The sequence below is a fragment of the Apaloderma vittatum genome, unplaced genomic scaffold (assembly GCF_000703405.1).
Source record: "Apaloderma vittatum isolate BGI_N311 unplaced genomic scaffold, ASM70340v1 scaffold9362, whole genome shotgun sequence".
Classification (NCBI taxonomy): Eukaryota; Metazoa; Chordata; class Aves; order Trogoniformes; family Trogonidae; genus Apaloderma; species Apaloderma vittatum.
Window position 1 is genome coordinate 18,285 of NW_009703048.1, and position 17,713 is coordinate 35,997.

Consider the following 17,713-nt stretch of genomic DNA (forward strand, 5'->3'; position numbering starts at 1 on the left):
GCAGATTAATACCTGTATCATTCCCTGCAGGTATTACTGTTCCACTGTCCTTAGTTGTTGTCTGTCAGGCAAGAGCTTTACTTCAAATTTTTCCCCTGAAGAAAAATCGTCAAGATAATGCAATAGATGAGAAATAGCCTCATTTGAAGGAGGCTACAAATTCAGGCCTTCTGTTAGCCAGGTATTAGTGTGTACTCACTGACAGTTGGCAACAGCAGGTTTGTTCCCCCTACCAGGCAAACTGTGAAAAATTTCAGGACTCGTTGTCTGATGGATATTTCAGAAGCATGTGCTTTGCACTGAAGGATTCTTGGAGATGTATATGTATATATATATACACACACAAATACATAGTCAATATGCATGTTTTTATGATATATGTTCATACTAACATACACATGTGATTTGGTATGTCATACACAGTCTAACATAGCAGGGTTCCATAGCTTCTGATTTTGTTTCCCTCTTACAGTAAACTTCTCTGCATCTTTTCCTTTTTCTCTTTTGTAGATTACCAAACCATTCTTTGCAGCTCTGTCAGATGGGACAGTGCAACAGAAGTTACTAAAAGTGTTATTTGACTTGCTGTTAAACTGTAAGAACCCGCTTTGTGCCCAGACAATTAGCAGTGTGTTTAAAGGGGTAAGTGGCAAGCTGCAGAACATAGGAAATATGTTCAAACCTGTTCTGTTAGTTCAGTGTCGCTACATTCAGTAACACTTGCTGTTTAAATCATTCATTGCATGAAAGGAATTGCAAACTATTTGTCATATAATTGTGTTAATAGCATGAAAAGTTTGTTAAATGGCTGCTTTTAGAAGGTGTTTCTTTAAAAGCCACGAATCAGTCATTGAATATACTGTGTGAATGAGTTCGGCAGAAGTCACTTTGCTGCTGCACTCGTTTTCATTTTCTGGGATATGACTTGAATATGTGGATTGTATACCCATATGTGCATGAAAGGAGTATGTTTTTCTTAAAAACACCCACATTGTTCATTGGTAACGTCCGTTATTTTTTGTTTCAGATTACAGTGTGTGCTGAGCAGATTGTCAGAGAACTGGAGCCTCCTGAGAAAAGCAAAAGTCTGGCCACTGTTCAGCAAACTAGAAGGCAGAAAATGCAGCAGCAGAGGTAAAATAACTAGGAACACAAAAATATTATCTGTACAATTTGTTGCATAGTTCTTATTGAAAGCATAAGCATCTATTTTTTTCCTTTTCCCTGCACAGTAAAATAACTCTGAGCTACTTTTGGCAGGAGAAAATCAAATCATGTTGCTGTTTGAGAACTGATGGAACTATAGTCAAAAAAACCCCAAAACAGTAGATTTAGTGTTGACATTTGCTCTTAAAGAATCTGGCTTGACACAGTTGAACAAGATTCATTTTTGTAGGTATTATACTTACTGTAGAATCAGAATGTTTTGGGATGAAAGGGACCTTTTAGAGGTCATCGGGTCCACCTCCCTGCAGTGAGCAGGGACATCTTTAACTGATTCGGGTTGCTCAGAGCCCCATCAAGCCTGACCCTTGAATGCTTCCAGGGATGGAGCCTCCGCCACCTCTTGTCTTCTAGTCTTGTTTCTTCTTTTTGATAAGGAAGGAGCTGTTTTGTACTTACTCTCTTCTCTAAGTGCTGGCTGCCAGCCGCTGTTGAAAAAAGGAAATTGAGTTGGTTTTCTTGTTATGACCTAGAATAGCTGCTCTTATTTTCCCTCTGTTGACCTTTTCTTGACAGTCATCACCAGTTAGATTGATCCATCTGTAAACTGTGTCTGTCGGTTTATAAATGCACGTGCTTGCACACACACCCCATTGCCCACATAGTCAGTGCTTAAATGACAGGTAGTTCTGAAGGTGAAAGTTTCCTGAATGGCAAGCAGATCAGCATTTGGACAGGTTTTGGTAGTAGATTTTATTTTTCTTCCAGAGAAGTCTGCTTCATTGTGCAGAATTTTTCTGTACACAGAAGGCATGTCATACTTGTTTGTTTTTTCAAGTTTGGCCTGGCTTTTCTGTCAATTGTTTAAAATGTGTTGATGCTTCAATCAAAAGCCCACGTTGCCACCTCTCTCAGGAGAAATAGTAAAGGATATTACTATAAGAAAGAAAATGTGGGGTTTTTTAACTTGTGTATGTATGTTTTCCCTGAAACATTGTACTATTTTCTTTGCAAATATTTCGTCTTTTTTTTTTTTTTTTAGAAAGCCTCAAGATGCAGAATTGGCACTGGAAACAAGCCACTTCAGCTGGCAGAGGGTTATGCTTATTCTGGAATTACTGCAGCATAAGAAGAAACTTCGACGTCCGCAGGCATTGGTACCTGCGCTTTTTAACCTGCTGAGCCGGTAATCGCGCCTCTGTAACACACAAGTCCTTGAACATTCTATCCTGCAGCAGATCCTGTAAAGCATTCTTGTACAGGCTACTTGCTCTCTGCTTTGTTGCTGTGTTTTGTAGCTTAGCTTGCCTTTTTCCTTGAACTTCTTCTAGGTAAATCAGATGAGGGGAATAGGAAAATGTTATGACTTTGTTACCCTTTAAAGAATGTGATGGGCTTTTTAAGATGTTTGCGTGATGCATAGCTTTTAGTGTGAAGACTTTGTTTCTCAGGTAGAGGCCTCGGGATTGCTAAAAGGATAACATCCATGCTAAAAGTGGCACAATTGACAGGACTTGTGTGTTTTGCAGAACTATTATAATAATACTCCAAGCTTTAAAGCTGCTCCCAAAACATTGGGGAACATGCACTTTGTCCAGTGCATCCTAAGAAAACTTGCTTTTCCTGCCAGCCCTATCTCCAGGCACTTGGGAAAGCTTACATACGGATTGGGTATTTATCCTTTTTGGTTATGACTTGCCTTTACATAGACTGGCAATGATATTTCAGGTAATCATCTTACACTCCTGACAGCATGCTGGTAAATGTCTTTCATTAGACTAGTTGAGAGACTTGTTAACAAATCCATTGTAGAAGCCTCAGTTTAGAACTTCTGTAGAATGAAGATTGTAATTTCGTATTTGTATTTTAATATGCAGTTTGGTCACTTCTTTTTTTGTCTCTCTTTTCAATTTCTTGTTGTTTTCCTGAATGTATAGGTGTCTGGAACCTATGGCATCAGAAGAAGAAAATATGGAATATACAAAGCAGCTAATCCTCAGCTGCCTGCTAAGCATCTGTCAGAAATTGTCTTCAGACGGTGGCAAGATCCCAGCAGGTAAAAATTGCCATTTCTTAGTACTCTTCTCAGCAGTAGAGCATTAAAACAATGACCTCTAACTTTATTCTTCTCTGAGCATTGTTGAAGAGAGACAGATTCCTCTGCAGGGTATACAAGCTTGCCTTATTAATAATTTTTTGTAGATCCCTTAGGTATGGTCTGCAAATTGAAACCAGTACTTGAGTGTACTGCTTTTTCCTACATGGTCAACCACTAAAGTGTTAGTCAGTAAATACTTTTTTACTTGCAGATGTCCTTGACAAAGAAAAATTCAATGTGGAGTTGATAGTTCAGTGCATCAGGATTTCAAAAATGCCCCAGACACATCACCATGCACTGCTGCTCCTTGGTGCTGTTGCTGGCATGTTTCCCGTAAGTAGTACCTGAAATTCATGTGTCGGATTTTCTCTTCAGGATCCAAATACTGGCAATGGTGAAGAACATATAGAGCTGTTCTGTGGGGAGAAACTTTCTGAAAGGAGCAAGAGGCAGAATTAACAGGTTTCCCACTCTTTTAGGGCTTTCTATTCTATTTGACTTGAAAACAAACTTCTGTTGTGGTGCTTGGGTCACTAGTGGTTTATGACTTAAAATGAAGATTTTTGTTAACAGCCCTACCTCACCTTTCTGCTGTAGTCAAAGTTGTCTTGCATTGTCTCTTTTTCCCCCTGCTTTTTTATGTGTGAGAGAAAACATCTAGCCTTATAGCATATGTATTCTTCCAAGTTCCTATAGTGTACAACACTGAGAAAGGTAGTTGTAGCTGATGATAAAACCAGGTTGGTCTGTTTTTAATCCACCAAGAAGCAGGCCTTTTTGTCTGCATTGAAATTTGACTGTACTCTTCAAAGTGAGATTCTTTTGCTTTGAAACTATAAAAGCAGCAAAATGCATACAGGTGTGTGAAACTCAGTTTGCATCTTTATCTTTACCTCAGTACTTTTTCCACGCATTTGGAAAGATAATGTGTTTTTTTTCCCAAAAGGCAAAAATTGAATGTTTTTTGACGTATTTGTGAAGGGCAGATATTTATTGTTGGGGTTGTTCTGCTTCATCACCATCTTACTGCCATCACTGAGCTTTTATTCTATAATAATACTGGCTCTTACAAGAGTTTCAAGGTCAGAATACAAGGAAATGTTTTGTATAAGTCTCACCTCTCTCTCTGAATTTAAAACACTCTGTCAGCTGACTAAAACTGAATGAAAAATATGCCCGCAAGTTCATGCTCTAATTTTTGGCAAAGTCTTGGAAACTAACTGTTGAGCTAGGTGACATCTGTAATTGAGCCCTCTTAAAATTAATTGCTGTGATTACAGTCTAGCCCCACAAAAGTAAAATGAGCATGCTTAGTTTCCATTGCATGATTGTAGATATTGTAGATATTTCACCGATATAAAAAGGGTGGATGGGAAAGGTATGGAAAGTACTGGAATCTGAGTATGTAGAATGTGAGTGCCACACTCACACTTGGGTTTCTGCAGATGTCCCCATAGCTTATTTTGCTTGTCATACCTTGCATTCTTCAACTCTGTGCCCAGGGTAGTATTTTATCAGACTAAACTCTCAATTTCCAGTCTTTAATTATTTTCTCAAAAACATATCTTAGTTTCTAAATAATATTTAGAACTCTTAACAATCACATAGTAAGGAACAGTAAACATTTAAAATGGTGGAGACTTTGTAACATATTAATGATTCTCATTTTGTTTTATAGGACTCTAGTGGCATTTCTGGGAAGGAGAAATGCCTTAAGGTATAATATGTAGAGCAGCAGAGTTTAAAATAATCTCATCTGTCGTCTTTTCCAGGATAAAGTTCTTCATAACATTATGCCCATTTTTACATTCATGGGAGCAAATGTCTTGCGTCTGGATGATACTTACACGTTCCAAGTAATTAATAAGACGGTGCAGATGGTTATTCCTGCTCTTGTACAGGTAAATTTGTCTACTTAATGGAATTAAAGGAGTGGAAAAAAGTGAACAATAAGATTATTACTTAAGTAGAGTAAATGGTTTAGAATTCAGTGGTAGAATAACTTGTAACCTATTCTAGGATTATTTTTAGATAGATATTAATTGATATGTAATAACTGTGTTAACAGGCTACTTCTCATCTGACCAACTTTGAATTTGTCAGAACACTGCTTATCTTTAATTTTTTTATGAGCTCCTGTACTTTCAAAATGATTTAGTCAAAACAGTATCAGAACTGTACCTAAAGAGAACCTGGCACATACTTCCAGTTTTTCATCATAAAAATGGCAGGTGAGTTCAGTAGAGGAATCACTGGAAATGAGAAGGCAGCTGTTAGGCCTGTAATAATGTGCCATGGTCATGTCAATAGTAGACATGGTCTCAAGGAAATGCTTTTGTTCTTCCAGCTGGTGCTGGGTATCTTACATAAATTGTTATAAGCCAAGACAAATACATAATTGGTTTTCAAAGGGGACATTTTTTTCTTCAGTCAGGTTTCATTTGCACCTAATAAAACTTAATTCTAGCATCATCCATAAATTTAAACATGAAAAATGCCATATACATGTCTCCTGTAAAAATTAATTGGGGAAAAAAAATTACTTCTAACAATGGGCTGGGAATTTCCCAGTGTGTTTTTTAATTATATGTATACACATTTTGGATTATCTTACAGACCTCTGTTAAAGAAACTAAGTTGCTATCTTTTTTTTTATTATTTAAAACCTTTCATAGCACAAGTTACTGTGGCAAATTTTTCATGGCACACACAATTATTATATGTGGGAAGAGCCTAATATTACTTAACAGAGATCATGTAGCCTACTGGTATTATTTTTACTAGGCCCTTGAATCTAAGACCCTAACTATCAGTCTTACAGGCAGAGCTTCTGGAAGGACATGGCATTCCTTTCCCTTGGAAACATGCTTGTTTTAGCTGATGCCAAGTAACTTTTCGTGTCTTTCTTTTTTTCAATCAAGTTTTTCTTTCCTTTATTTTTTTCTCGTTTTCTTCTCTCTTTTGAATTTTTTTTGAAGTGTCTTAATACTGAAGAGGAGTCATGTGATTGAAAACTGTTTTGGAGCATTTCTCTTTAGAGGTTATGCTTTTGCTAACACTGTTATCAGGCCCATAGCGCTTTCTCTCATTTTCTCCATGTACAAGAAAGAACTTGTACCCACCCGTGATAATCTGTCTGAACTGCTATACCTGTTCGCACCTAGGCTGAAGACAGCGATTTGTCTGAGTCCTCGGGAAGCGTGGAAGAGGTGGTGATAAAGATCATTCGTGTGTTTGTGGACGCCTTGCCCCACGTGCCGGAGCACCGACGGCTGCCGATCCTGGCACAGCTGATCTCCACTTTGGGGGGAGACAAGTTCCTCTGGGTTCTCCTGGCACTGCTGTTCGAGCAGTACGTGACCAAAACTGTGACTGCGACATCAAGCACAGACAAGGTTAGAACACGAGTGGGGTTGGTTTTTGCCTCAAGAAGCTGACCTTTCTGTGCTTGGTCTTGCCTTTGAGAAGGTGCAAGACAAGCCCTGAGGCTGTGCTAAAACAAGCTCTGAGCTTGTGCTGTACAAGAACCTGATGGTGATACTGACTACAGTGTGTATCACAGATAAACGATATTGTTTTGTCCTGGAGCCTGAACAATAAAGCAGATCATGTTGTACAGCAGTCCTTGACCTGAATAGCTGATAATCTTTAGTTATGAAGTGCTTCAATATTTTTGAAGTGGTATGTTGGGTTTTTTTCTTTAGCTGTATTTGTGAAACATGGTACTGGTCTCCCTGTACAGACCAAGATCAAAACCTTCTTATGTTTTTGTGTAGGCAGGCCCTCAGATTAGGTGAAAGTGCAGTTTTTGGGGAAAACTAGAAGAATTATTAAAGGAACATTGGAGAGAAGATACCCCTCTCTGCTGTATCAGTTTGATGTCTTTATACCCTCTGGGTCTATGGTCTGTCCAAGAGCTTGCTGGTATTACCCTTAGTGTTAATCCTGGCAGTATTCAGCTCACCATGGCTTTTTCACAAACTCACTGAGGAGTTTTTTTCATTATTTTAACTCTTGAAATATTATTTTTTTTCTAAACCATAAACAGGACGCTGTTCTGGAAGCAGACACGGAATTTTGGATTTCCATCTGTTGCGAATTTAACGTACATTCTCAGTTCCAGAGCGTGATGAAAATAATTGAGTACTTGACAGAACTGCCAGAGAACAAAGAAGGTAACCACCAAACAGAGCCAGCAAACGCACGTAAACCTTCCTATTGCAAGGGACTGGGGTAGTGGTTTTAAACTAAAAGAGAGTAGATTTAGATTAGATCTAAGGAAGAAATTGTTTACAATGAGAGTGGTAAAACTCTAGCACAGGTTGCCCAGAGAGGTTGTAGATGTCCCATCCCTGAACACATTTAAGTTCAGGTTGGACAGGGCTCTGAGCAACCTGATCTAGTTGAAGATACCTTTACTCATATTTTCTTGTTTTTCTTTATTAAAATAGTTAATGTATGCAATTACTGGGGAGTTTTTTAATCCTTTTGTTTATAGATTGATTTGAGCACTTAGACTCACACAGTAGTCCTCATTTAGAAGGCAGAGTAAGTCCCTTAGTTGAAATAAAAATCTTTTATTCATAGCAGGCAAGATCATAGGGACTACCAATTATGTGTTTGGTTGTTGTTTTTTTTAAGGTTTCATTTCTTTCTACCACAATGTAGTGGAGCAATAATTAAACAGTATGTTTTAGTACTTTTGAGAGCATTGGGAAAGGTGAGGGTTGTTTGTTTCTTCTGAAGCTAGGATTTGCTGTATTTGCTGTTGGAATGTGTTTTCTCAGCCAGGAAGGACCAGCTAATGACACTGAAAGCAATTCACCCAAATATGTGACACAGAGTATATGTGGTCCTCCCTCAAAAGTCTCTTGGGTTTGTAGCCAGTGTGCCATAGCTTTAGCACCACAGAAAAAGATGATTCTTCAAGTAAAAATGATGAGAAGGAATGACAATGGGACTTCTTTTGAGGCTGTTGAAGAATTTTTTATCTCCTGTAGTATTTCAGAGCATCATTTTTTTTTAATTTTGACACGGTTTTGGATACTGCAAAATGACTTTCCTTGAAAGAGTAGTCAGACATTGGAATAGGCTTCCCAGGGAGGTGGTTGAGTCCCCATCTCTGGAGATGTTTAAAGGTTGTTTAGATTTGGTGTTGGGGGAAAATGGTTTCGGGGTGAGCTTTATAGAGTAGGGTTAATGGTTGGACTCGATGATCCCAAGGGTCTTTTCTAACCTGAATGGTTCTGTGATTCTAAGATAGGCATCTGACTGTAATTTTACGTTGTTTCTGTAATCAGAAATCAAATGCCTTTTTCTCTTGGCTGCAAATTGGTTTTCTGAATGTTTTCAACAGACGATCCTGGGCCAAAAAAGTCAAGAACATGCAAGACAAAAGTGAAAAATCACGATGGGCAGCTCTTTAATGTGGAGTCTCACTCAGACAAACAACTCCGGCATTTCAAATTCTTGTCAGTCTCCTTCATGTCACAACTTTTATCCTCTCAGAGTTTTGTGAAAAAGGTAATAACGGCAGATTGCTTTTAATCTGATCACATTAAGTAATTGTCCCATACTGTTTGTTTTGCTTTTTGGTATGACTTTATATAAAGGGGATGAAAGAATACACTGTCCAGTGTATCTTGGTGGTGCATTTATTGACACACTTTTGAAACCTCTCATTTAATTATTTTTTAATAAAGCTTTTCCAGATAGAGTCCGTTTGTGTGATGGATGAATAGGTAACAGTGAAATTCCAGTCCCAGTGGATTTCCCGCTGGCTATGTGGTGTCTGGCATTTCACTTGCAATCTGTATAACTGCAAGTTTGATATAGGAACAACCACCATCATGGAATGTATTTGCTACTGTGGCTGCATTGCCTGAGATTCTCAGATTTTCTTCTAGAATGATGGCTTAAGTGCAAATGTGGGGAACTCATAATTACCGTGTTAGTGGACACTTCATAGAGAACAAACAAATATGTGCATCCTGGGGTACTGACTTAGCGAGGAGATGTAAGTTGCACACTTAGCATTTCATTCTTCCTCTTTTAAACCAGATAGTTGAATGTGAAGAAACAGAAGAGCTTCAGAAGTTGGAACAGAGGTATGCTTTAAATATGCTCCACTTGTCCTGCTTCTAGCTGTTACTGCAACCTGAGAATACTTTAAGTGTAGTCCCATTAGAATACTTTTTTTTTTCCCCCAAGGATACTTTTAAAGTTGTCCTCAGTGACAAGTAGTGTTTACTACATGCAAGTTATTTGGATTTTGGTTGGTTTTTTTTTTAATATGATGTGGAGTCTGTATTTCTGAAAGATTGTTCTAGCTGATATCTGCACTTTCTGTTTCTGATAGTGCTTGTTTACATACTTGGCCATAACTGTTATGCTTTTGATGATGAAGTCTTTAAAAGAATTCCAGATTTTTAGCAGAACATATCACTTGATTCATAGGAAAAAAAAAATCATTATTCACAGGTGCCCCTATATTTGTATAAGAGATGTAGTCACAGTTGTAGTCATTGGACTATTAAGAGCCAGGGATGCAAAACTGAGGATTTCTTTTGCAGAGGCTTAACTTTTATGTTTGTTTTAAGTGAAAAGGGGTGTAGGATTTGTTTTAAATGCTGTGTTCCTTAAATACTTATTTTTAAACATCTATATCTTCCCTGATTTTGTTTGGTTTAAAGTCTTAAACAGAACTACTGTTGTATGTAGATGCAAATTTGGGGGTACCAGGTAGACTTAAATGTGCACACAATTGTCCTTATTGCCATAGCTTTTTGTTAATACATAAATGTGATCTGCTAGTCTCTCCGTAAGATATTTAATTTTCTTTTATTGTTTCTGTTTTGTGGTGATTTTTGTTTTCCAGTAATAAAGTCGCCTTCTTTAGTGTCCCTGTAACTTGCTAAAATACGCTTCCTTTCCATCTAGGCTACTGGAAGAAGTTCTTCGCTATATAAACACTGTGGCATCATCAGTGGAAGGAAATGTGGACAAGCCAACAGCCAAATTTTGGAGGGTCCTGCTTAACAAGTGTTACGATATGCTGGATAAGGTATGTCTCGTTAGCCCACATTAGCAGTGGGACATTTCTGCTTTTGCTTATTAATATGATCATAACCTTCATAGGATTTCTTGTTGTATTAGTACTCATCTTTATTGGATGGTCTGCAACCTGGTGCATCATTGCTTAAGCTTATCTAAAAACATGAATAGCTTGGATAGAACAATGAGGGAAAAAAATCAGGAATGCTTATTTCCTCTAGTTAGTATTCTGCTGGTTGGAAGCAGTCATTTCACTATCAGGTGGAGAAAAATGGCTTTTGGCAGCATTTCTCACTGCTAAATTATAAAATTATTTAACTAATGATAATGGAACTGTTTTATATTTCAACATGGACTTTAAAATCCTTATGCTTTCCATTCTAATTGTTTTCTGATCGGAAGTATATTGGTAGAATTGGACTGGCTGTCTCGTTCCATGCTGTGGAGCACACTGGCTTTTCACTGGCTTGGATTATTTCTTTTTTTTTGCCTGTTATATTCCAGTTTTCATGCTGCACAGGCACAGGGCACTACCAGAAGTATATTAGGGTGAGGAGGGATGGCTCACCAGTGTAGACAAAAGGAATTGCTGAGGAGGAACTGGAGCTGGTGAAAAATGGCAGGATAGCAGCCAGTGAACACTCATTAAGTGCTGTAACTGGAACTTGCTTTGTTCTTTTGCTTGCCTCACACAGCATTTGCTAGCCTCTTCTCTCTTTGATCCTGAAACCCACGTGGGAAGTTGAAGAGAGTTTGCCTGTCGTATTTGGAGGCTGCTATGTCACAGTGCATGGAAGAATGTTTATGATGTTACTTTGTGTATTCTTGCAGGTCAATGCCTTATTGCCAACAGAAACCTTCATCCCTGTAATTAGGGGACTGATGACAAATCAGCTTCCATCTGTGAGACGGAAAGCAATGGACCTCTTGAACAATAAGGTGCAGCAGCGCACAAGGTGGCAGAAGAGCCAGGTGAGGCGAAGTTGTTAAACTTGGTTCCTTTAGCAGAGACAAATTGATGTGGAAGAGGTTTTGCTACTGAAAGACATCAAGTAGCAGTGCCAAATCTGGCAGACAGCTCTCAAGTAGCGAGATGTAGGCTGCCAGTCTGTAGTTACCTTGCAGGTTCTGACTTTCTAATTGTATGCCTAATGTGTGTGTTCTCCTGTCCCCTTAGATCCTGCAGCTCTTAGAGCTAGTTCCTGAGCTCATTGCTATCGTGCAGTGTAAAAGAAAAGAGGAAGAGGAGGAGCAGGCCATCAACAGGCAGACTGCTTTGTTCAGCCTCAAGCTACTCTGCAAAGGTTTTGGCACAGAAAATCCAGTGCCATTTGTACCTGTTCTGAAAACTGCCATTGATCTGATTTCTTCAGAGAAGGAGGAAAAGAATGTGATGGGAAGTGCTTTGCTCTGTATAGCTGAGGTCACCTGTACACTGAAAGCCCAAGCAATACCTCAGCTTCCAAGGTACTGTCAGGTTCTTTTTACCAGAACCATCTGCAGCAGGAATTACCTATACTAAAACACATTACGGAAGGAATGCAGATAAAGGCCAAGTCTGCCTATATGTGTAATTTGTGTAGATGATAAGAGTAAAGATATCTGTAGTGCTTGTAGGTGCTTCCTGGTTCTAGAACTACGAAGTTAGTGGGGAAATTGTGAGAGTTTTATAAGGGGTAGAGTTTCGTTACGGAGCCTGCTACTGTGAAGAGAGAGACAATCTTTACAGCTTTAGAAAAGTCAGACTATATTCTGTATTTTTACTGTAGAACAGATTGCATTTAAAAAACATGAAAACCAGCACAGCTGGAAACTGCATGTTACATTATTTTCCCTATTCAAGAAGAACTCGGGCATCTAACTTACTGCTTTTAAGACTGTTTTATCTCGTTACAAATAAGTGTCTTATTGTCATTAAATCTGTAAACTGAAGATGAAGCTTTGAGCAACCTCGGGGAAGGTATTCCTACCTGTAGTGGGAGAAGTGGATTAGATTATCTTTAAAGATCCCTTCTGACCCAAACCATTCTGTGATTCTAAATCTAATATCCTTCATTAGCTTTGGAAAAAAAAAAAATACAGCAGAAGAGCCCAGAATACTGAGTGTTCTCAAACACACATCTGAAAATTCATCTGCAAACTGTCTCTGCAGGCTTAACAGATGGATTTATGTGAAAGGTGCCTCCAAATAGTCAGTGGTTTCACCCGTCTCTGTTTATGGTTGGTTATTCACAGGCTGATGCCAGCACTGCTGAAGGCTTTGAAAAATAAGAAGGAGCTGGTCTCCAATGAGATTTACTTGCTGAGTGCTGTCACTGCTCTGCTGAAGGTTGCAGAAACGTTACCACACTTCCTGAGTCCTTATCTTCTGGATTGCTTGCTGCAGGTGAGCTATCTGACTCCTACAGATAAGTAAGAGGCAACAGTATCTGCCCACTTCGTAGAAGAAGGAACAGAGATTACTTTTTACTCTCTTAAACTGAAGTAGGAAACTGTGCCAACTATGTGGAAGGTCATAACATTTTACTCTTCTGCTCACCTTCTTATGCAGATAACTAAGATGCTGTAAGAGTGTATCTAACAGCTGTAGGTAGGGTAATTTTGAACCCCTGCCACGGAGATGTGCGTTTTTTCAGTGTTTGTCTTCTGAAGACAGTGAAGCTCTGTACACAGACATCTTCACGTAGGATGCTTCAAGTAGTGCAAAGAGCAAAATTCCCATCTGACACTTGCAACAGACAACTACTGAAAAGTAAGTTCTTGAGTTCTTTTCAATATGCCTCTAACTTTGTTGGATTTCCTGATAGGTTGTCCGTTTGGAAAAGATTGTGGCCGAATTTGGTCCTTCTTCCCAGATAAGCTTACGTGTAACGTCGTTGAAAACTGTCCTAGCTACAAGGCTTGCTCCCCGCATACTCTTGCCTGCAGTTACGAAGTGTTACAGTGAAGTGGCAAACACACGGAAAGTAAGGATTTTTTTCATTCTTTTGCATTGTGATTAAAAAGAAAAGAAGAATAGTAAAAAACTCCAACCAGCCAAGCAGCACAGAATTCGATTCAACTGTCCTGGCTGTGTAGCCTCACAATCTTGCCCACCACCAGCTTACTCGCTGGGGCAGCAGAAACAAAGAAAGTCTTAACATGCAAGCAAGAGCACAGCACCATATGAGCTGCTGTGAAGAAAATTAACTCCATCCCAGCCAAACATAGCACAGTTTTTATATTATCTCTCTTTTCTTTTTTTACTGCAAAAGTGAATCAGGAAAAGTTAGACCTGGGAGAAATGCACAAGTTTAATATCCTGAGAACATTAGATGATGGATGCTTGAGAGGTCATCCTATTTATAAAGGCCTGGATTTATCTTCTAGGAAAAAAAGTTGAGTCATAATTTTCATCTGGGCCTTGCTCCCATCTCATAGGTGGGTGCAAACCTATCAGTCTTAACTGGTATCTCCAGTATTGGACATACCAAACTCTTTTCAGGAATCCTAATTTAAGCCCCAAAAAGTAGAGGAAAAAAAATTATTATTTTATAGAGTAAATGCAAAAAATGCAAAAATGCAGTTCCCTTGCTATATTTCTCAGTTACTGTCAATATCACAGTTGCCTTTGCATTGCTTTGCTTTGCTTTTGGCAGAACTGCCTGCGTCCCCTCATGAACATTTTGAAGGAGCACCTTGTCGGTATGGAGAAGGAGCACCTGATCTCCCATCAGTCTGAGCTGACAGCATTTTTCATGAAAGCCCTGGACTTCCGAACAGAGCATGCCCAGGTATCCTGTTTAGGGGGGTGAATAGCAGCAGCTCAACCTCTACATGCTATATTTTAAAATAACGGATAGAATTATTAGTATTTTCCATTGCATATGTGTTCTGAAATTCTCCGTATTGGATACTCTGTTCTAGAATTGTTCTTGGTGTAGGAAGAAGCATCATGGTTAGGTGTTTAGCTTGAAACAGACACAATTAGAATGTGCTTTGAAAACTCAAATTCTTATATTTCAGACTTGGAATTATGTTTTCTAATTTTTCTAGGATGATTTAGAGGAAGTTGGTAAGACAGAGGCTTACATTATTGATTGTCTAATAAGTATGGTCATGAAACTTTCCGAGGCTTCTTTCAGACCTCTCTTCTTCAAGGTAAGAGGTTTGAATATAATTCGTCTCTGCATCAGCATATTTGTACTTTCCAGTGCACAGAGACAAGAAAAAGCTAATCTGCCTTTCACTTTCAGCTCTTTGATTGGTCCAAAACAGAGTCTACCCTAAAAGACAGACTGCTGACGTTCCACCGCATAGCAGATTGCATTGCAGACAAGCTCAAGGGTCTCTTCACCTTGTTTGCTGGTCATCTAGTAAAGCCATTTGCTGAGACTCTGAACCAGCTCAACACTTCTAAAACTGGTAAGTTTTTTACTTAATAACTCCAGAGAGGCTGAAAGTTTAGTCTTACAGGGTTTACTTCACAACACGTGCCACTCATTGATCTCCTTCTCATTGAACTAAAGGACATTTTTCATCTGTGGGCTCTGGGCTGCCGTTGCAAAGTTGAGACCATGAATATTTTCAGTGTTGGCCCCAGTGAGTTCCCTGAGAATGAAATTGTGTAGAAAGAAAGTTACTTGTTTCCCTTTGGGTTTTTTTCCCTCTTTTTCATCCATTGACTTCTCTTACATGCCACCTGGTAAATTCAGACTCTTCTGCTTTCTTGGTGAAAATAGAGGTAGTACTTGTTTGTATGCAGAAGGTATTTGCCTGTCTCATTTGTAGTGACGTGAAGAAACTCGCCATGTCTGTGGGCCAAGCACTTTTCCTATAGCCTGTGGCTGTTCTCTTTTATCCCCAGCTGACTGTGAATGGCAGTGGTAAACCTGTTAGGGAGTTAGCTAAAAGCCAGGTAACTTATTGCATCCACTTTATTGTTCTGAGTGATGAGTACGTGATGTCTATGTAGTACCTGCTACACAAACTATAACTAAATTTCCATCTTGTGGAGGAGCTTTGTATTTTCGTTTTTTGGATGTTTTTTCTTTGTTCTTTTCCTTGATCGATATGTAGATGAAGCTTTCTTTGACTCTGAGAATAGCACAGAAAAGAGCTGTCTGCTGTTGCAGTTGACCATGGGCTGTCTGCACAAACTCTTCTTGTTTGACACCCAGAAGTTCCTCAGTAAGGAAAGAGCAGAAACCTTGATGATGCCTCTAGTCGATCAGGTACTGACAAACACAACAAAAACAAGTCATAGCTGATTTTTTTTTTTCCCATTTGAAAGATATTTTAACTGTCAAGCCTCAATCCCTTAACAACAAGAGAGGAATTAGTTCATTGTCTTTGGGCTACAGACAGTATTGACTGCTTTGCCTAATGCTCTGAGTTATGAAACATCAATATTCCATAAGGGTCATGCATGTTGGTGAGCTCTTGCGGACCAGTGCATTTCTATCAATGCTCTTTGATGTAATTCTTGAGTACCTGAAAGCCAAAGCTAGAAGTGCTTGTAGCTGGGTTTATCTGAGCCTAGATCTGAATGATGAGTTGTGGTTTTTTTACTTCCACAGCTAGAAAATATGCTTGGAGGAGATGAGAAGTTCCAGGAAAGAAAAAAATACCCTGCATAGCTCAGTTTTCGGTGGCAATGGCAGATGATTCTCTTTGGAAACCACTGAACTACCAAATTCTGCTGAAAATGAGGCACACCTCTCCTAAGGTTGGGAGCTATAGGTTGTTTCTGTTCTAGAAAATGGTAACAGTGCGCCAAAACCCAAAGTAGATTGTCCAAGTAATTGCTAAAATACTAGCCTAAACTAACAGATTGATACTGTACTACGCTACTCCAAGTCAGGGAGAGATGCATGCAACATGGGCTTTAGCTCTTACAGTAAGTAGTCACTATTCCGTGTGTGGATGTCTTCCATACTGCGTGGTTTGCGGTTTTTAAAGATTTGGTAGCTGTTGGAATAAGAGCTAGCATGTTTGTGTATGAAGAAAGAGGCACTGCAGAGCGGGAACTGAAAGTTATTTGTCAATCTTCAGACCTGTTTATTGTATAGACTTCTGTCAAGATTCTGCTATTTCACAGATTATATATATTCAGGGGGTACTTGTTTTTTATTGTACTGAGCTAACAACGCTAAGGTCCTTTTGATAGAGTGGAACAGGGTGGCATTATAACAGGAAGTTAAAGACCATTATATCAAATAACTTCCAGCAGTGTACCACCTTCTCTCAATTTATTTTTCCTTTGACATTATCATAACCCAGATGTTGAGATTTAAATTGGTTTAAAACTACTTCCTTTCAGTAGGGAAAGCTAGCTTAAAAACTTGTATGGAAAGAAGGTGGGGCAAGGAGAGGAAAGGGGAGAAACAGGGAGCTGTACTGTAATGTTGGTTTCCTTACTTAGGTCCGATTTGCTGCTCTGCTTGCTTTGGTGGAAGTTGCACAAAAACTGAAGGAGAACTACCTGGTCCTGCTACCAGAATCTGTTCCGTTCTTAGCTGAGCTCATGGAAGGTAATGTTGTAAAGTCGCATTAGTGAAGGCACACCACTGGCCTATGACCAAAAAAGAATAAGGACCACTTAATTTCAAAGATTCAGACGGGGGGATTGCTGTAACCGGTACAAATATTGTGAACTGATATATGGTGGCTTAAACTGTGCAGGATGCAAATGGAAATGGATTATATCCAACACACTCCTAAAGTTCACTTAACTTATTGTAGCTTCTTTAGTGTTATTGCCTGTGCACGTCACCAGTTACATGTTTTAGATCAGTAGAAGTAAGCCAAGTCCCAAGTCAGTGCCAAAGTATTTCTGAATAATTATTTCATACTTGGTGTTTGGAGACAGTTGTCGCCTTGATACATGATAAAGCCTTCCTAGGGTACTTCTGTAACCTCTATTTGCTAAATTCCTACTTTATTTCTTTTTCCAGATGAATGTGAGGAAGTTGAACAACAGTGTCAGAAGACAATTCAACAACTGGAAGTAATTTTAGGAGAACCACTCCAAAGCTACTTCTAAGTTTATCCCCTTTGTTTTCAAATTTTGTTTGAATCATGATAGCTTCACTTGTGCAAATGTTACAGGCAAACTGTCACTAATTTTTATCAGAGCTAACTTTTTAATAAAATATTATAAGAAACTGGCTTTATCGTTTCTGGATGGTCTGGGAACTTTGTGTATGACTTTTCTGTAACTGGTCTTTTCTTCGCAGTGAGAGACTGGAGCAAGCTATAAGCAAATTCTGATAGCTGGGCACAAACAGAGTGACAATAGCTGAGATTCACTGAATTCCACTGTGCTTTGGGTACATAGTTGCTGCCCCTGCAGAGGGGCTATCATGCAACAATGTAGCATGGTTCTCAGTGCACCCATGTACTGCAGTCCTGAGAATC

At 39.0% G+C, this 17,713-nt stretch overlaps 1 protein-coding gene across 1 annotated transcript in view; it reads left to right on the top strand.

The window, feature by feature from the left end:
* HEATR1 (HEAT repeat containing 1) overlaps positions 1-17,476 on the top strand; it is a 34,881-nt gene extending 17,405 nt beyond the window's left edge. Inside the window, 23 exon segments of the mRNA XM_009864463.1 lie at positions 511-642; positions 1,028-1,134; positions 2,207-2,350; positions 3,102-3,220; positions 3,474-3,595; positions 5,035-5,163; positions 6,427-6,657; positions 7,311-7,437; positions 8,619-8,785; positions 9,323-9,369; positions 10,202-10,325; positions 11,147-11,287; positions 11,493-11,782; positions 12,551-12,701; positions 13,123-13,281; positions 13,954-14,088; positions 14,351-14,455; positions 14,551-14,719; positions 15,374-15,528; positions 15,874-15,913; positions 15,916-16,022; positions 16,719-16,827; positions 17,251-17,476. Coding sequence (XP_009862765.1) covers positions 511-642; positions 1,028-1,134; positions 2,207-2,350; positions 3,102-3,220; positions 3,474-3,595; positions 5,035-5,163; positions 6,427-6,657; positions 7,311-7,437; positions 8,619-8,785; positions 9,323-9,369; positions 10,202-10,325; positions 11,147-11,287; positions 11,493-11,782; positions 12,551-12,701; positions 13,123-13,281; positions 13,954-14,088; positions 14,351-14,455; positions 14,551-14,719; positions 15,374-15,528; positions 15,874-15,913; positions 15,916-16,022; positions 16,719-16,827; positions 17,251-17,339 — 3,099 coding nt within the window. The 3' untranslated portion in view covers positions 17,340-17,476.
* The last annotated feature ends 237 nt before the right edge of the window (positions 17,477-17,713 follow it).